General features: G+C 49.3%; 1 protein-coding gene across 3 annotated transcripts in view; it reads left to right on the top strand.

Moving 5' to 3' along the window:
* CAMTA2 (calmodulin binding transcription activator 2) overlaps positions 1 to 19,531 on the top strand; it is a 50,234-nt gene extending 30,703 nt beyond the window's left edge. The window contains exons 12-23 of one of the 3 annotated variants that reach the window (XM_042474192.1): positions 1,652 to 1,779; positions 5,964 to 6,142; positions 7,622 to 7,700; positions 8,952 to 9,270; positions 10,563 to 10,909; positions 11,823 to 12,010; positions 13,011 to 13,251; positions 13,900 to 13,971; positions 14,794 to 14,814; positions 15,789 to 15,982; positions 18,326 to 18,400; positions 18,857 to 19,531. In XM_042474192.1, coding sequence (XP_042330126.1) covers positions 1,652 to 1,779; positions 5,964 to 6,142; positions 7,622 to 7,700; positions 8,952 to 9,270; positions 10,563 to 10,909; positions 11,823 to 12,010; positions 13,011 to 13,251; positions 13,900 to 13,971; positions 14,794 to 14,814; positions 15,789 to 15,982; positions 18,326 to 18,400; positions 18,857 to 18,923 — 1,910 coding nt within the window. In that variant the 3' untranslated portion in view covers positions 18,924 to 19,531. Of the gene's footprint in view, positions 1 to 1,651; positions 1,780 to 5,960; positions 6,143 to 7,621; positions 7,701 to 8,951; positions 9,271 to 10,562; positions 10,910 to 11,822; positions 12,011 to 13,010; positions 13,252 to 13,899; positions 13,972 to 14,793; positions 14,815 to 15,788; positions 15,983 to 18,325; positions 18,401 to 18,856 lie in introns of all 3 variants that reach the window. The other 2 variants (XM_042474191.1, XM_042474193.1) reach the window with 2 other exon arrangements.
* Positions 19,532 to 19,654: the final 123 nt, after the last annotated feature.

Raw genomic sequence — 19,654 nt, 5'->3', positions numbered from 1 at the left:
GCAAAGGAATGATTGGACTGAAAAGATCTTTTTGCGGGACTGATGGGTGAAGTGTGTGTGTGTGTGTGTTTATAGAATGAATGGACAATAATGGAAGGCATTCCTCCATAGCGTTCCGCATGGGATGGAGAGAATTATGAATGGAAAAAGAAGGAATGGCCAGAGGGAAGGACAAAGAGGTAGCCCTGTAGTGGAAGATTTTAGCAACACGTTTGTTTGGCTTAAGAGGTGCGGGGTTTTCCTGTGCTCTGCTTTCAACCTTGGTTTTCTCTGCTCCCCTTATGATCAGTTGCACAATGTAAGGTTGAGCAGGGATAAATGAGGTTGAACAATGAAACTGCACCGTGCTCCACTTTGTGAGGGTATTATTCCCCAAAAAGTAGGCAAGGAGACTGTTGGCTAAACCAGCAAGATGGTGACCTGGTATAGGTGGGGAAGTGGGCAGTAGACCTAGTATTGAGGTGGGTAGGAGAACAGGCACCTCCTTCCCCGAATTGTGTGGTGTGTCTACAAGAAAGAAAAGGCAGTTTTCTTGTCCCAAGGACCAGAGTTGAGCTTCCTGTGGCAACCTGCTCATAATGGGGTCCTCTCTTTGAATTGGGTGAGGGCTCCCTGGGACAGCCCCAGTGGAGCGTCCATTTTGCAGGTTTCCTTTTGCTGCTGAGAGAAGCCCAACAGACCCCATTGTGTTTTGTGCTCTGGAGTCTCCTGGAGTCATTTTGTGCTGGGGCTCTGGCTGCTCCCACCAAACACTTAGCACTGCACCGTAATCATGATGATGATGATGATGATGATGATGATGATGATGATGATGATGATAATGGTGATGGTGATGGTGATGATGATGATGATAGTTGTGGTGGTTGTTATTGCCACATTTAATGGACTTTCAAAAATATACAAATATTGGCCTTTTCCCTAGTTGTATTAATATGTATTTTGTGGTTTTGTGCTAAAATGTGTGTTCCAATGGTATTTTACTGGCCTACTAACTGCAGATAATGATGATGGCAGAGTAAGTGGTGGTCTTGGGAATCCCCTGGAGGACAGGACCACCCCCTTGTTACCCAGTTTCCCTCCTGTCCGGTTTGAGGGCTTCCTGGAGGAGCTACCTGTCATGCAAGTCTGCTCCAGCTTTCTTCTGCTTCTGAGGTCCATTCAGCCTTGCCTTTCCCTTTGCAAGAACCCGGAGGATCTTGCCTGCCCCTCATAATGCGATCCGTTGCAATGTGTCTGCCCCATTCCTCTCCCCACCCGGCCCCCGTGGGACTACGTGCCGTGCATCTGCTTCATACTCTGCACATGCACACGCACACACTTGCCAGGATTACCATTGCACTTGCCCAACCTGGCAGAAGGAGGCCAGGCGGGCTAATCAGCCTTGAATCAGGATTAGCCTAAAATATTTCCCTGCATTTCCGCCTCTCTCTCTTGGCACCGCAGGGGGCTCTCAAGGCTGGAGATGGTCCGGAGCCTCCTCTTTCTCAGAAGGTCTCCTTCTGTAATTAACTTTATCCGTAGCTTAATTACATTTTTAACTTCTTTACAATGAGAATTTTAAACTTTTAACCTACCTTAAGTACTGTGGGAAAAGGTGTGGTTGTGATGATGATGATGATGGTGATGATGTTTTCTCTCCCTCCCCCTTCAGATAATCAGTTCAGGATGTCCATCCTAGAGCGTCTGGAGCAGATGGAGAAGCGGATGGCCGAAATGACTGCAGCTGCAGCCGCTGCCCCAGCCCAAAGCCAGCAAAGAGGGGAGAGACCCCCAAGTCAGGTGAGCCAAAGGTCTGGGGCATGGGGAGGCCGCCTCAGCATTATTTTTAAAGGTGTGCAACAGGTAGACAGCAGTATCTTGGCTGCATCTCGGAGGCTGAAGTCTGGTGGAAATGTTGCTGTGATGGACGTCTCGCCCTGACGAATGGCCCTCTTAAAGCTTAGCTTTTGGTCTCTGTGTTTTGGATGTTATATACTCAACAGTGCCAGTGTGGCTTGTGTGCTAGACACTGGGGGACCAGGGTTTGAGCCCCGACTCATGCATGAAAACCCACTGGGTGACCTTGGGCAAGGCACACTCTCTCAGCCTCCGAGGAAGGCAAAGGCAAAACTGAAACCCTCTCTGAAAACAATTCTGCCAAGAACCCCCTTTGATATGTTCACTTTGAGGTCTCCATAAGTCAGAGGTGGCTTGGAGGCACACAACAACAACAAACCATCAACACCAGCCCACATTCACACCACCCCATTGCTGTGGGGTTTATTTGTCATTGGAGGTAGCAGGGCAGCTGGCTTCCTCCTCCTCTTCTTGCAACTACAAATCCAAGGACTTCAGAGGATGGAGCCAGAGCACTTCAGGTGGCATCCTAGTGCTATAATAATATTGTGAGGATACATCCCTTGATGTTTGAAGGATTCTGGGACTTGTCGTCCAAAAAAGTAAAAGAAAAAGGTACCTGGAGAAAGGTCTGGGAGACAGTTATTTAACAGAGTTAAATAAATATATAAAATATTTTGCACTTAATGAAGAAGATTTCTAAGGAAACAGAAAACACACCCCTCTGTTTTATAACCTTTCATTTTGCCAAATTAAAGGTATTCCTACTCTAAGATAGATTGTGATTTTCTGAATGTCCATTTGGACAAATGTGAGTGGCTCCTTTGGACTTTCCTCATGTGCTTTACATTTTGAAAGCCACTATTTTTCTGTTCTCCAGCATTGTGACACATAAGGGTCCCCTCCACACACAGACACCATGCCTCTCAACATCAGGGCTTTGGGGGCTGACAGCGGCCTCCCTGTACCTTTCTGCACGGCCTCCTTTCCTGATGGAGGGGCTCCAGGAGTTGGGGAGGCCTGTTTATTGGCTGAACCCGTATATATCCCATATTTCTCCTTGCAGAAGATTCATGGCAGCGTCTTGTTGTGGTGCGTCCAAGTTATTTCTGACTTACAGCAAACCCAAGGCAAATTTATCATGGGGCTTTCTTGGCAAGTTTGGTTCAGAGGGGGGGGGGGGGGTTGCTGAGAGAGTGGGACTTGCCTACTTGGTCCCCTAGTTGGTTTTCATGAACAAGGGTCATGTGGCCTGCCTTTCAGGGATGTGGTTTGGCTGTGAGTACCTGCAGGGAGGTTGGACTCACTGACCTGGGAGCCCTTCTGGTTCAGTGGCTGAATGATTCTGCGTCAAAGAGGCATGCTAAACATGAGAGAGAACTTCCTGACGGTAAAAGCTGTTTGACAGTGGAAACAGACTCACTTGGAAGGCAATGGATTCTCACGCCTCTCAGGGGGGTCTTCAAATGCAGATGTCCTGCACTGGCAAAAGGGTGTTGGACTGTGTGGCCTTAGGGTTTTCTTTCCAAATCTATGTCTTTGCATGCACTTGTTATTGTCATTCCCCTTCCATTGTGAAAAGTGCCTGCCCTTCAGTGCTCCTCAGTCCTCTCTTTGCCTCCTCCAAACTCTCCCTTGTTGGAGGCTTTTCATGAGAGGTCAGAGGACCACCTCAGGAGTGCTTTAGCTGTAGATTTCCTGCAAGGAGGTGGACTCCATAACCTCTTGGATCACTTCCATCTCTACAAAACTGAGCTTGGATGTCCCACCTTGCAGGTACGTATGTGTTTTAGCAGGGAATTCCTGCAGGGGGTTGAACTGGATAACCGTTGGGGTCATCCCTTCCAATTCACCCCATCCAAATTGTGGGATTTTGAAGGGGAACGGGAGGGCAGTGGTCTTGTAAAAGAAAACACTTTTTAAAATCACAAGTCAGGAGAGAGAGATTGAGAGAGAGAGAAGACCTCCATTGCTGGATATTTGGGGCTGGGGTTCGAGTGGGGGACAGAGGAGGGTTGAGGCCTGTGCTTCGCCCTCCCCATCTCCTTTCTCTTTCTGCTCTTTGTTGCCAGGCTTTGGCGTGTATATTTAGCCCAATCTCCCCTGGGCTCCTCTCGGGTTTCTTCTGCTGGGATTGGCACCTGCGCTGCGCTTCTCCTCCCTGGCCGCCACCCCCTGCTCCCCACCGGCTATTCTTAGGGGTGGCGGTGGCTTGGGGGGGCATATAAAGTCCATGGGGTGGGATTAGGTAGGCATCTGCCCCCTCCCCCGCCCCCCACACATCCCTCTTGACAGCCAGGATGGGATGTGAAATTCTTTCCACTGAGCTCAGCAACAAGAGTGGGAGGGAGCCTGTGAGTGGGATGTTTTCCTGGGGAGGGGGACAGGCATTCAGCTGCTTCCCTCCTTTGGCTCCATTGCAAGAGCTTGGAGAAGTTACATTCGGGGTTGACAACAGCTGTGGGATTCTAAGAGCTGTCACCCCCCAAAAAGGGAACTTTCCCAAAAGCCTTGCAGAGGTGATTTTCTTCACCCGCCCCATCGGTCCCTGTATGGACCCAGGTAGTTTATTTGGAATTCCATCTTTGGGCTTCGATGTCTATTGAAACGTTTTCTCCACCTGGTTCTGGTGCAGAGCATCTTCGTAGAATTTTGTTATACTAAATCAGTGATTCCCAAACTCTGATTCCCAGAGGCCTCAGCCATATTGGCCTTATTGGATCCTTATTGGATCAGAGTCCTTGCAGCTGTTTGAAGGAGAAAAGGAGTCAGGGATGCAAAACATCATACTTTTTATAGAATCCCAAGATTGGGAAGGGACCCCCAAGGGCCATGTAGTCCAGCTCCCTTTTGCCGGTGCAGGAGGTACGTGGTAAAAGCAACCTGAGAGGCAGGCCATCCAGACTCTTGCAGAAGTTAAGAACAGATGCAGATAGAAGCACATACAAAGTGCACAAAAATTAAAATGTAATAAAACTCTCATTAGATTTTTTTAAAAAGCAATTTAAAAGCTTACCTATTAAAGAACAACAACTGTGGACAGTACCACACAGCATTTTTAAATGCTCTCTCCCCAGACTTTGACAGCACTTTAAGGGCCAATTTTTTCCTCTATAGAATTCTGGGATTTGTAGTATGGGGAGGTAAAAGCGCTCCAGAGGGCTGTAATTCAAGGGAAGCTACTAAAGTTCTCCAGCACAGGATTCATGCTCCAATACCAGTATCTATTGGGTTGTCGGTGGAGCCATGGCATTTGAAGTGGTGTGAAAGTGAAACAGTTGTGCTGTGTGAAAAGGCATGAAGTTTGGTGAGACACTAGAGCTCTGCAAGAGTGTGCTAAGCACCTCGTGAACTGCAAATCCCAGGATCCCCTAAGAAAGAGCAATGGCAGTTAAAGTGGGATCAGCATGGTATAACTGGTCAGAGTGGAAACTCCTTTGCAAGAGGAAGCACCCCAGGAGGATGAGGACGAGGAAGGCACCGCGTTCTCCATCCGGGGGTCCCTGGTGCTGCTATGGCTGTTTGCTGTGGGGTTATTGTGACCCAGGGAGGAGCAGTTCTTCGAGGTCTTCATCTCGGGTTTCTACCGCCAGTCTCCGTCCCTGGATTGAGTCTGCATTCCAGGCTCTCGTGTTCCGGGGCGGGGGGGGTTCACTGGCTTTACACGGCTGGCCTCCCACCTGGTGATAATGGAGCTTCTTTCACACCCCTGCCTTTGCCCATTTCCCCTCCTGGGGAGCATTGCTTCTCTCCCCGAGACTCTTCGTCGCCCTTTGTGTCCCCCTTTCAAGGAGAAAGGGTCTGCAACGGAAATAGGGTTGGCAACAGTGCCCTGTTTGGTGTTGGGAGGTTGAGGAAACAGATGCAGGGTGAAGACGTGGCGGGAAGGGGGGCTGTAACTGGACCCTTGACCAGCTGCTGCCCTGACATTTTATTGTCCGTTTGCATCTCGGGGAGTCTTTCGCTGCCTCTTTGAAGAGTCGCCTGGAGCTTGAACCAAGGGCAAGTCCCTGGGCTAACTTTGGAATGGTTTTAAGAGAAGGGGTGGTTAGATTTTGGGAGGGGGCTGTGGGGAGACTGTAGGAAGGTACCGTTCTAACAACCTCTGCTCTGCCCCTCTAAAGCAGGCCACCACTGACTCCTTTGAGGACCGGATTGTGGCCCTCTGTGAGAAAATGATGGCCCAGCCCTGCTGGCTCCACTCCGAGGCCCTCGTCCACCACGTCAGCTTCCGGGGAATGACCCTGCTGCACCTGGCAGCCGCCCAAGGCTACACCCGCCTCATCGAGACCCTCATCAAGTGGCGGTGAGTCCCCCTGGCGCCTTTGCTGGCTCCTCTCGAGAAGCAGCAGGGCCATTGCTAGCTTTGCACAGCAGAAGAGAAGAGTCCTTGCAGCGGGAAAAGATCCCCAGGGATTCAGGGCTGGGGGAGCACAGTTTGACCTTGGTTATCAAATTGGACACGTGTCCCTCGACATTAAATCTGTAATAGAAATAACACTGCAAAATAAAAGCTAAAGACACTCATATAAATATAAAGTCCTGCTCCTTAGTCACACTCAGAATGGAAGACATTTTGAAATGCCTCCTGGGCAGAAGGCTAAAATGTAGGGCAGGTCCTGGAAAAGGAGGAGATCTGGTCACCCTGCTTCCGCCAGTCGCTTGAGGCTTCTTCTGAAACACATCCAGGGATGCCTTTGTCTTTCAGCAGCCTCCACTAAGTAATTCATGCACTTCAGACATTTAACCGTGTCTTCCTGCATGGCAGGATTGGGATTGGACTGGATGGTCCTTGAGGTCTCTCCCAACTCTATGATTCTGTGAACCATTGGAGGCATTTTAAAGAGTCATTTTATTAATGCATCAATCAGTGCTCTTATTTAATTAAGGCATTATTTGTGGGATGATTAAAGTTGTTTGGTTAATACATCACTGAATTAATGCATCAGTTAATCAAATGCCTTCATTCATTCATTCATTCATTAAATGACTTCATTTAATGCATTTAGTTGATGTTTTAATGTGGATGCTGGCACAGCAGGGTGCATTGAATTAATTAATTAATGTGTCTAATGAATGACAGTGCATTCTTTGAAAAAAATTGGGTACATTTAATGAAAGGTTTAGTGCAGATGCTGAAAAAGCAGGGTGCATTTAATTAATGCATTAATTGATGCATTTAATAAATTAATGCATTTAGTTACTGTCTCAGTGTGGTCTGTGGGGGAAAAAATAGAATGCCTTTAATTAATGCATTTAATTGGTGGTTTAATGGGGAGTCTGGGGGGAAGCAGTGGGCCTTTCATTGCCCGGTGCATGTGACCCACTTCTCTAAAGTCTCCGGTCTGTGAGGCGTCCAAATCCATAATTGTCAGCTATTTTATATATACAACGGGTGCTTAAAACTTCTACTGTTCCAGCAGTAACAAGAAGCAGGCCATCCTCCTTCCTTAACTCCCGCAGCAGAGGAAGCAGCCAAAGCATGGAGAGGGGACCCCACAGCCTCAAAGCCCCCCAAATGGGCTCCTCTTCCTCCCTAGTTCCCCTCAACCTGCTGCTTCTGTGGGAGAGGCGGAGAAGCATGCATCCTGGAACTTCTTTACAGGGTATCTTGCATTTAATATGTAGCAGTAATATATCCAGAAAATGTGAGATAATTTGCACTGTGACATCCAGATTCTGGGAGTTGCAGTCCAGAAAAGGGCTGACTGCCGTCTGAGCCAAGGTGGAAGGATAACCAGTCCGCTCCCTTACCCTTCTTTCTCCTCCTCATCTGTTTCCTCAGGAACCTCAATGTGCAGAGTCTGGACCTAGAGCAGGAGGTAGACCCCCTCAATGTGGACCATTTCTCCTGCACCCCATTGGTAAGATGGCTGAAGGCGGCGGTGTGTGTGGGGAGGGGGCACACAGATACCTATACCGTGGCCTCCCATGCCATGCTGTGTTATGCCAGCTTTCACGTGGGGTTTCTCTCACGTCATCCTTCTAGTCCTCATGGAGGAGTGGGAGAATTTGGGAAAGTAATAGAGTAAATAGAGGGAGGTGGTGGTTTGTGTGGCTTTTGAAGTGGAGCTGGGCTTCCATGAAGCATCAAAGGCTGACTGCTAGCAGGTCTGTGGGTTTTGCATCATGAGGGTCAGGGACCTGTCAAAGCAACAGGGAAGATGAAGGCTTTCATGGCCACCATCCGTAGTTTTTTGTGGTTTTTTCGGGCTATGTGGCCATGTGCTAGGAGAACTCTCTTAGAACATGGCCACATAGCCCGAAAAAACCACAAAAAACCACAGGGAAGAGTTTGGTTCCTGCATTCCCAGGAAAAAGAAAGAGAAACCTTTACTCCATGGCTGGACAAAGTGCCTCTGAAGCCCCCCGTTCCCTTGCCCCCCCCATTCAAAAAATGTTTTGGTATAATATTCAGGAAATGTTTGCCCCCAAACCATGCAGCAGGCCTCCCAAATGTGTGAAAACCCAAGACATTGATCCCTCATCCAAGCTGCAAGCCCCCCAGAACCCTGTACTACCCCCCAAATACCTCCATTTTCCTCTGCAGTTTCTCTCAAAATGGTGACAGGAAGTAAAGTGTCATCAGTTCCTGCCACTAATTTGCAAAGGACCGCAGAAGACAACTGGGATCTTGCCTCCTGCGCACAGTTGCTCATTCCTGATTCACTGCAATGATAGCCATACGAATTTTTGTAAATGTTGCTCTTTCAGGCAACAGTGAATAATTTGGTTAGTTTTCTCCCCGATGCTCAAAAGTCTTTGAACACTCTGCAGTTTTGAGGATTATTTGCAGTTCAGGGCTTACTCTTCTGAAAAACAGCTGTCTGTGTATTTGGGGGGGGGGGGGGCGCAGAAAAAAACGGTGTTTCCTTCCCAGGAAAGTTCTTTTCTGTACAGGAATATTTTCTGCAGAGAAATCTTGCTTTCCGCAGCACAAACAACACAGCGCAGTTTCAGAAAGAGAATATAGACCAGACTGCGATGGTTCTCATATTTTATCATGAGAATTTCATGACACCCATTTTCCTTCTGTTTGAATATTTTTGAATAATCTTCCTAGTCATTCCCTCCATGATTCTATCTGTGTTCTCTCCCCTTCTCTTTTTCGCCAGATGTGGGCCTGTGCCCTCGGACACCTGGAAGCCGCCCAGCTGCTCTACCACTGGAACAGCCATGCCCTGGCCATCCCGGACTCCCTGGGCCGCCTCCCGCTCTCCGTGGCTCGGTCCCGTGGCCACGTCAGGCTGGCCACTTGCCTGGAGGAACTCCAGCGCCAGGAGGAGGGTCCCCCGGACACCCTAGGAGGGGACCCTCTCATCCCTGAGGCCGTTTCGGATGGTTCTGGGGGCACCAGCAAGGCCAGTGGTGGCTCATGCGGGCCAGTGGAAGCCCTCCACATCCCGTCTCCCCTCTCGGCCAGTCCAGATACAGGTAGGGTCACGGGGGGGGGGGCACGTGGAAAGGGAAGCCATTTTGTCACACACACACACACACACACACACCCCAAAGCTCAGAAGTAAAAGTAAAACCATCTCCTTTTTTCAGCATCAGGAGTGTAACAAAGCCATGTTTCTGAAGAGAGTTAAGGAGAAGAGTTGTTTTATTGATGCCCCAGGGAACATTATTATTTGTTTTTAAGGCATTTTTAGAGATGGGGACTTTCAGCCATTTCTGCTGTTCTCATAATAGACTCTATTTTCTTTTTTAAATTATTATTATTATTATTATTATTATTATTATTATTATGCTTTATTTATATAGTGCTGTAGACTTAAAAAAGCAGTGAACAACCAATGGCTGTCCTGCAGCCACTCACTCACAAACCACACGGTTGTGAGTTCAATGCCAGCCAGGGGCTCAGGGTCAACACAGCCAAGCATCCTTCTGTAGGTCATTAAAATGAGTACCAAGCTTACACATTGTAAACCACTTAGAGAGTGCTTAAGTGCACAGATGAACAGTATAGAAATATACAGTGTGCCGGAAGAAGCCTCGGCATGCCCAAAAGAAGTAATAGGGTGCGCGCCACGGGGGGTCTGGATCCCCGTGTAAGGAAAGGGCAAATGGATCCCTTGTGTAAGGAAAGGATCCCCCCGTGTAAGGAAAGGGTGAGCCCCATTACTTCCAATGGGGCTCCAGCATACACATTTTTTCCTTACGCAGGGGGACTGGAATGGATCCCCCATGTAAGGAAAGGGCGCACTGTACTTACTATTGCTACTTGCTATTGCTTGGGGACCCAAACAACTTCTTGTGGCAATGAGTTCCTCTGATTAATTCTGCTTTTATGTCCGGGGTCCTTTTGTCTGGGATTCTGGGAATTGTTGGGTGCCAAATGGAACCTTACCATGCTCTGCTTTACTTACTGCCCTTCCCACTCAGCAGATAACTCCATGGTTTATTCATATTTTCCTCACTGACTGCAGCAGTGCTTCCCTTTATCTGAGTTTGGAAAATGTGCAGGTTTTAGAACTATAGTTCCCATAAACTGGGATTCTGGGAGTTGGGAATCCAGAAGAGTAATTGCCTCATGGATTCCTTGATTTTTGAGATGGGAGGATAATTTCCCTTCCATGAGGCTTGGCTATTTATTCTTTGGGGATGAGACTGTAGAAGGATAGTGTTCAAGTGTACCTCCAAGAGTCATCTAATCCAACCCACTGTCCCTGCAGGAACCGTTGTGAGCCCCTTTCTCCATGCGCTCTTCCTCTTTCCCCACCCAGGTCTCAGCACTGCCAGCGGGGTCTCATCCCCTTCAGAACTCTCCGAGGGCTCAATCTCCGTCACCTCGGCCTACTCCAGTGGGTCAGCCCTGCGGGACTCTCCAGCCTACAGCCCTGAAGTCGAGGGGGCCATGGACGTCTGCCAAGCCCCCCCGGTGCCCCCTGCTGAGAGCATTGCCGGCTGGTACCTGCAGGAGACTCCTCACCCCCCTTTCTTCATGGACTACGACGAAGTGGGGGTCACTGGCCACGCAGGGCCCCCTGAGCCAGACCTGGAACCGGAGCTGCTGAGCTATGGGGAGAACACTGAGAACGAGGAGTACCTCCCATCTACGGATGTCTTGCAGGTATGGAGCTGGCGAGCTCATGGCTCTGTGAACGGGTCCCTTTTCTTCCCACTTTCTCCCCACGGCAGCCCTATGGACTCGCTTGGAGAGGGACTGGCCCAAGGTCAGTGGCCCAGTGACCTCCTGCAGCTCGGCTGATCTCCCTCACTCCAGTCCAGTGTTCTCATCACCGTACCACCCTGCTGAACTGTCAGAACATGCCTGTTAGTTATGGGTTTTAATGGCCACACAGATCCAATACTAGACCCAGAGCTGGGAAAAGCTGTTTGTTTTCCATACTACAACTCCCAGAATCCCCCAGCCAGCTTTTCTCAGCTCTTCTTAGCCCCCCAAAATACAGCTTGGAATAGAGTCTCTTGGGAAGCAGGGGGTTCTCTCCTTCATGAGGGTTTTTCAAACAGAGGTTGCGTGGTCCGCCTCTTAGGGATGCATCAGCAGTGGATTCTTGTACTTGCAAAAACGGGTTGGACTTATGGCCCTTAGGTGTCCCTTCTAAATGCAAACTTCATCATGGGATGAAGCAAGTACCTTAACAACCACCCTGAACAACAAACCCTAACCTTTCTTATTTGGGAGGTTAAGTAGGACCAGGCCTAGTTGGGAGCTGGATGGGAGACCCCAGGAGGGGACTCTGGAAGTTGTAGCCCAAAAAAGGCAACATTTCCAACTTGTACATCCTTTCCCACATATCTTGGAGAGACATCCTGGCTAGTCAGAGCATGCATCCCTGGCTCAAGCAGTCCAACATGACCGCCTAAAGCTGAGACTCCTTCATCCCTTTTGTCCATGTTCCCCTTTTACTGTCCCTTTTCACTTGTCCCATTTCAAGAGCAAGGTTAGGTGTCCTGGCCTCCTCAAGATGGAGGTGCTGTGGCTGCTGGAGCCAAGCCATTTTCCCCTCACACCTCTCCAGGTGGACATGATCACCTTAGCCAAACAGATCATCGAAGCCACTCCAGAGCGCATCAAGCAAGAAGACTTTGCCTCAGTAGAGACGCCTCTCCGAGAGCGGCCAACGAACCTGGGCCTGAACGAGACCATGTCCTGGCTGGCCAGCTACCTGGAGAATGTCGACCAGCTGTCCAGCATCTCCCGGCGACGGTATTGGATCTCTTGTTGGGGTCAGAGGGAAGAAGCAGGGTGCTGTTTTACCCCATTGTGCAGTTGGATGCAAGATTTGCAGTTGGAAAATATAATGTGCACTTTACCTCTCTGGAAAAATTAGGTACACAATGTGCAATTGGGGAAAAGGATTACGCATTTTGAAAAGTGATAATGTGCACCTGGCCCCAAAACATGCAACTGGAAATGAAAAACATGCACTTTGAAAATCAGTGGCATGCACTTTTCCAACAGAAAAACAGGCAGATTTGAACATTGAAAATTTCCAACAGATGCTGAATTGGCTGTTGAAAAAAGGTGCAGTTGAAAAACTGATAATGTGCACTTTTGCTGCAGGGAAAAAATGATCACAAAATGTGCAATTTGGGGGAAAATGTACATTTTGAAAACAGTTGGAAAATGTGCAGTTAGAAAACTGATATTGTGCAGTTTTCCTACCTGGAAGAAATGGGCCAAAAAAAGTACAGTTTGAAAAGTATGAGGGGAAATATTCATAGGGTTTAATTAGGCAATCTTGGCAGAAAACAGGAGAAGCTCAGTTTTTGATAGGTACAAATGCCATAGTAGTTTCAACCCATTTTAACTGTCATGGCTCCATCCTGTGAAATTCTGGGATTTTGCAGTTTGCTGAAGTAGTTTGAATTCTCTGGAATAGAAAATGGGAGTTCAGGGGCCTGGACTTGAGAAGTCAAAGAACCCTTTGCAAAACTACAAGTCCCAGGATTCCACAAGAGAGCCATAAAGTGTTATCAATTGCTATGAACTTCCAGTGCAGGTACTGCTGGGTTGTTTTTTTTTAGTGTGTGTGAATGCAGTCTTTGCTGTTTAAACATCTGAGATGGGAGGAACCTTTCTCTTTGGGGGGCCCTGGAGATGCCAGCAGTGGAGCACGGGGATGGCTGCTCACACTGGGCCTCCTCTCTCTCTCTCTCTCTCTCTCTCTCTCTCTCTCTCTCTCTCTCTGCGTCTCTCTTGCCAGCTCGCTGACCTCCTCTCCGTCCAGCCACTCCTGCCTGAGCCCGCTGCCCTCTCCGCTGGGCGAACTCTCCTTGGAGCGCATCCCCCCGCCTCCCACGGCGGCCAGCTGGGCCGAGTTCCTCAACGCCTCCGCCAATGGCAAGATGGAGAGCGACTTTGCCCTCCTGACGCTCTCTGACCATGAGCAGCGGGAGCTCTATGAGGCCGCCAAGATCATCCAGACGGCCTTCCGCAAGTACAAGGTATTTGGGGTTGTTGCCACGAAGAGTTAAACAAAAGGGGTCTCTGCGTTTCTCATAAATCTGCAGCCTTGTCAGTGGATGAATGGTCATGCAGGTGGCTGCCCTCCACAGTTGGAGGCCCTGGGCTGGGTTTGCAGACATAACGCCACAGCTGCGTTCCTCTGTCCCCAAGCCGCACATTAGGGATCCTAGTTTTGGTGGCTGCCTCAGAGCATCAGGCTTCTCAGGTCAACTTTCATATCAGGAAAGTTTCTAGACCTCAAGGAACACTGTTAGAAACACAGGTGTGGTGGTGTCTGCCATTGGACACATGCATTTGTAACATGGGTTCTGTTTTCCTTCTCTTTTGCACGCAATAGCACCCATGCTGTTATTTCCCTGTTCAGATTCCTGATTTGCCACAGTACAAATGAACACACATTTGCAGAAATTGGGATTGCTGTTTTTTTAAGAGTCTTAAAATTGGTTTAGAAAAAGGCTGACTGTTGAGTTGCCAGACTGCTAGTCCTGCCTCAGCGGGAGTGGGAAGATCCCAGGAGAGTCCTGGATGCCTCCTTCTGTGGGATGCTGGAGAAAAGCCTGGCCTTGGACGGGAAAGACGGTGGAACATTCTGACCGCTAAGCCATCTTCCTTCTGATCTCTTTCAGGGCCGTCGGCTGAAGGAGCAGCAGGAAATGGCTGCCGCAGTCATCCAGCGATGCTACCGCAAATACAAGCAGGTATGTGCCATGGGCGGCGGGGAGAAGAAAGCAAGAAGGCAAAGGGTACTTAGGTTTTCTTTGGGGGGGGAGGCTTGTGTTCAGGGGAACATAAGAGCGGCCATGTTGGAATCTGTCCAGAGTCCTCTCTGCCACACCTCTGCGGGATCTGAATCCAGCTGCACCTTCTCATATCTCAGGTCCAGATTGATGGGGAAACATGCTGCCTCTGAAAATGAAGGTGGTACTTAACCATCCTGGCTAGGAGCCATTGGTGGCTCTTATCCTCTACAAAGTTCATCCCTTCCACCAGCAGCAGAATGTCACTTGGGGATCTCACTGTGCAGCGGAGAGTCCTGGGCTGCAGCCACACTGGAGACATAACCCAGTTTGGCACCGCTTTTTAACTCTTTTCTGGCTCAAGGCTATGGAATTCTGGGAGTTGGAGTTTGTTGTGGGCCCAGAGCAGAACTTAAGGAAGGAAGGACCCAAAACATACTCCAATTCCCAGAATTCCATAGCCTTGAGCCAGGATGCTGAAAAGCGGTGTCAAACCAGGTTATTTCTCCAGAGTGGATGCAGCCTTAGTTGTGATTGTGGAGGGAGAAAGAGAAGACCAAACAAAAGGGCCAACGGAGGTGCGAGGGCGACTTTGGCCCTCTGTTCCTTTGTCCTGAATCTCTGACCATTCAGCTTCAATGGATGGAGACCCCAGGGGACCCCTTACTGAACATACAGAGGGCATCTCAGGGCTGACCCAGATGCCCACCCACATAATGGCCCTCCCTCCCTCCCTGCCACCAAGGCTTCCTGCTAACCCTGCTCTCTCCTCTGTCTTACAAGCTCACCTGGATTGCACTGAAGGTAAAACAGGAAATGGGGGGCTTCAGGGTGGGAAAATAAAGGTTTGTGGGGTGGGGAGTGGGTCCCTAGTCACCAGTCAGACAGGGAAGCAGCTGCAGGATGTGCCGCAGGGTTTCTGCAACCTCAAAAGAAGAAGTTTCAAGATGAAAAGCTGTCCTTGAACCAGTGTGGCATGTGGTTTGAATGTTGGCCCTGGACTCCAGGAGACCAGGGTTCAAATCCCACCGCAGTCACAGAAAAACACTGAGCGACCGTAGGCACTTATCACTCTCCTCCTATGCACCGAAGAAGGCAAGGCTGGCAAAGCCCCCCTGACAAAATCTTGAGAGGCAGTGTGGTATAAGGGTACAAGGGCTGGACTAGGGTGGCATGAAACCAGGGTCCAAATCCCCATTCGGCCATGGGCACCCCCTGGGTGACTCAGCAGCCTGAGAGGAAAGCCACAGCAAACCTCCTCAGAACAAATCTTTCCAAGAAGATCCCTAGGAGTGGGTCAACATAAGTTGGAGTCAGCTTGTAGGCATAGGACAACAGTCTATTTTCTTTGGAGGGGTGGCTATCAGACCCACTGGTGGGGGGGTCTATGCATAATCAAGTTCAAGGTCTATGCACAAATGAAAGACGTAAGTGTTTTTCACTTAGGGGCTGAACAGAGATGCAAGGTTTTAGTTCAATAAATACGTTATCCTGCCGGTGAGATGATGAAGAAGCCTGCTTGACCACTGCGTCTGCCTCCCAAACACTGTAATCCCAAAAACCCCTTCCCTGCAGGACACATTCTGGGTGAACAAGGCCAGCTATAGAAGTGAAAGGGCACCAGAGAGTGATCCAGTCCATCTACCAGGTTGATACAGAGTCAGAGGAAGGGAGCAAGCAGTTATGGGACCCCCGTTTCTCCTGGCAAAAGGGGCTAGGAGGGGTGAAGAGGAGGGTCCCTGGTGGCCTGCTAACCCCTTCCCTCCCTCCCTTACCAGTACGCTCTCTATAAGAAGATGACGCAGGCGGCCATCCTGATCCAGAGCAAGTTCCGCAGCTACTACGAGCAGAAGAAGTTCCAGCAGAGCCGCCGGGCGGCCGTCCTCATCCAGCAGTACTACCGCAGCTACAAGGAGTACGAAAAGCTCAAGCAGGGCCACCGCGCCTCCACCGCCATGCAGCAGAAGATCAAGTGGGTCCCATGGGGGCAAGTGCGGGGTGGAAGGGGTCTTTGGGGGTCCTGGGAGGCAGGCAGCAGTGGGACAGGGAAGGAAGGTTGTTTCTGAAAGGGAGCCTGGCTCTCCAAAGGCAGCCCACTGTTAGAATCATAGAATCCTAGAGCTGGAAGAGACCCCAAGAAGGGCCCTGATCCAGTCCAGACCCCTTCTGCCATGCAGGAACTCTCCATCAAAGCATCCCCATTGACAGATGGCCATCTAGCCATCATGTTGGAGAAAAAGAACTTGCTGTGTTGGTTAATGCACTGCTTGGTTCTTTTCTTTCACTTCTCTGCAGAGAAGAATCTTAGAATGGATCAGAGGAAGCCATAAAATGTCAACATCCAAATGTTCCTGTCAAAAAGCCCATGATCTATTACAGTATAATGAGTGTTAGTTTCTAGTAGCTTTCATTTGCCACACTCTTAAAATGTGTGTTTGTATAAAAGTAAGTATAAACCATTGCTCATTATACTGTAATTATTAATGGCATCTAGTTTCTTGTAATAGAACTATGTTTTTAAGAGTTTTTAAGAGGTCCAAAACACACTGCAGAAATAATCCAGTTTGACACTATTTAAACTGCCCTGGCTCAATGCTAGGGAATTCTGGGAACTGTAGTTTTGTGAAATATTGAGCTTTCTCTGTCCATGAGCTCAGGTGGCACAGTGCACTACAAATCCCAGGATTCCGCAGCACAAAGCCAGGGCAGTTAAACCGGTCTCAAACTGGATTATTTCTGCAGTGTGTTTCTGACCATAGTTACATTTAGAAAGAGTTATAATCATAGAATAATTATAGAGTTGAATAACTTGACTCTAATTCATGGCCCTGCTTTTGAAGTGTAACTTTCTCTCCCCCAAATAGTTACAGGTAGTTCTTTATTTCTGATTCTGGCCAGGAGAAGGTTTTGGGGAGATTCTTTTTTTCAGCGTCTGGAACTTGTAATGTCATTATTTTTTTCTCTGATCAAAACAACAAGGTGATAAACCTGAAACCAAACAGTAAAAGAAACAGAAAGGTCTAGGAAAAAACATGTTAACAGTGAAACTTAAAAATAATCTTAATGTCTAAAATACATTCAAATAGTGCAGTGACAAAGAATTCCCTTCTGTCAAAGAATATCTGGACATCCAAATGCGTTTCGACATACGTCTTCCTCAGTGGTAAAACAAAGCTAAAAATGGGGATGTAGTAAAGTGAGTTAGTATATAATTCATATAAGAATTAGGATATAGTATACTGTATACTAATTTATAGTATGTATGTATATATGTGTGTGTGTGTGTGTGTATATATATATATATATGATGTGTATATATGTGCATTATATATGAACTCACTCTACTATATTCTCATTTTTAGCTTTGCTTTACCACCAAGGAAGACGCATGTGGAAATGCGTTTGGATGTCCAGATAGTCATTGTTTCACATGCATATTTGCACAGTGTATTGCATTGCTTATGCACTGTATGTTCTGATATAAGGGAATTCTTTGTCATTGCACCATTTGAATGCATTTTAGACATTAAAATTATTTTTCTGTTCTATTTTTTTAACATATTTTTTCCTAGATGTCTATTATTTTTTTCTCTGACAAACTAGGGACTTGCCTTGATGGCAATCCAATCCCAAATTCAATGCTGTGGTAGGAAAACATGTGGAAGGGATGTGGCACCTCTTCCCAAACGGTGCCAAGGTGCAGCCTTGGTGTGGCACCCAACTGCCCAGTCGGTCACATCTCTGCGTGACTCTGGCCGCCTCCTCTGCTCTGCTCTGTCCTGCCAGGACTGAATGGGACCACTGGGTTGTTGTGTCCCAGGGCAGGACATAAGGCTGGACATGGTGCTGAGAACTGGGATAATTTTAGCCTTGTGATGTCAGCTGCCACTGCCGCATGAAAAATCCTGGCTGCCCGCTACCTTTTTCCGACGGACGCTGTCCAGGGACTGTAAGCTTGGCCTGGCCAGAGCCTCTTGGTCAAAGTGGGACCTTGGAAGGGTTGCCTTCCTTCTTTGGGGGTGACAACAGCTCATTTCCCTGGCTGTGTGCGGATGCTGGGAGAGTCACAGCCCAAAATAGAGAGAACTGTTCCATGCTCTGCACTTTGGAGGGATTTGCAAGTCCAGGGTATGCAATGAAGGCTTAGCGGTCATTGTGCAAAGGGCCAAAGTCCTCCCTCAGGCGTGACCCCTGGCCATGGCCGCCAGCCCTTGTGTGGCTTGTGCAGGGCTTTGGCATGCCCAGAATGTCCTCTCCTTGGCCCCTTGGTTGCCAGACCCCCTCCAACACCCCCCTTACTGCTTCTCCTCAACAGAGGAACCTTCCTGACCAAGAAGCAGGACCAGGCCGCCCGGAAGATCATGAGGTTCCTGCGACGCTGCCGACACAGGTAGGCAAAAGGGGAGGCTTCGGTTCTCCAATTTTCACCTCTTGGCTTGAATGAGTGGGCCATGCACCTGCGGGAAGCAAAGCTATGGGGCTGAGATCATGGCATGTGTGAGCCCATGTTGTCTAGATTGGGGGAGAGATATGGAAGGGTCCCCTAAGAACATTTGCCCCACGCTTTCAGAGTCCCACCTTCTCTGGTCAGCTCTGCCTGGCTTTTCCAAGTGGAACAAAAAAGAGAAAAGGAAAGTGCTGCAGCGCCTTTAAGGCTTCTGTGCCAATGCAGTTACACGTCTTCTGTGCCACCTGAAATCTTTGCAAAGAGCACAGTGGGGAGAAGAGTCCTCAAAACAGCTTCACTCAAGAATAAAATCAGGCCGTCCCCAGCAGATGGATGTGGCTCCCTGGTCTTTTGGGGGATCCATGTTCTCACTTTCTGGGGGTCCTTTCTCTCTCCCAGGATGAAGGAACTGAAGCAACACCAGGAAGTGGAGACCCCCGCACAGAAGAGGGGCCTGGCCACTTAGCCACCAGAGAAGGAAGAGGAAGAGCCCGGAAGGACAACAGATGGAGACCCCCGCCCATGGCCTCTCCTCCCTCCTCCCTGGAGGAGTGTCTTAACTCCAGCTAGGCCTCCCCTTCTCCCCCATCCATGCCCCCAAGGAACTGTTTTGAAGGGGGGGCTGGCTGTTTGTCTCCCCATTTCAAGGACTGTGCAATAGAGACTGGCCAGGACTGGGAGGATGTGAAAATATTGGGGGGGTCTTTTTGCCCCTCTCAGAGGGGTGCACCCTCTTCCCGCGCTTGGACTTGAGAACTAAGCCCCCTCCTCACCCCACGATGGTGCACCCCCCCCCCCCCCCCCCACGCCCGCTTCGCCTTATATCTGTGCCAAGTCTTTGCCCTCTTTCCCCATCTCCCTCTGTCCCAAGGGGTGTCTGGTGGCTTTTGGTGGGGTGGAAGGCAGGGGTCTTTCCAGTGGGTCAGAGCAGAGCAAACACCTGGAGGCAGAACGTTTGGAAGATGTTGGAGGAGAGTACTTCATGCGAGGACCCTCCTCTCTCCCTCCCATCTTCCCAGGGGTCTCTGTGGCCCCACACTTACGGGAAGGAGCCTGTTTTGGAGACCCCCCCCCCCCCCCCCCCCACCCCTCCCCTGCACTCCCCTTTTTCCCGCCCCCCCCCTGCCCCTCGCCATCCCCCTTCCCCTCCCGTCTTTCTCGAAGTCCCGGCCGGTGGGCCCCCCGGGTCTGTGGGCG

Source organism: Sceloporus undulatus, chromosome 6 (genome assembly GCF_019175285.1).
Source record: "Sceloporus undulatus isolate JIND9_A2432 ecotype Alabama chromosome 6, SceUnd_v1.1, whole genome shotgun sequence".
Classification (NCBI taxonomy): domain Eukaryota; kingdom Metazoa; phylum Chordata; class Lepidosauria; order Squamata; family Phrynosomatidae; genus Sceloporus; species Sceloporus undulatus.
Note: the sequence above shows the minus strand (reverse complement) of the source record. Positions and strands in the feature narration are given on the sequence as shown.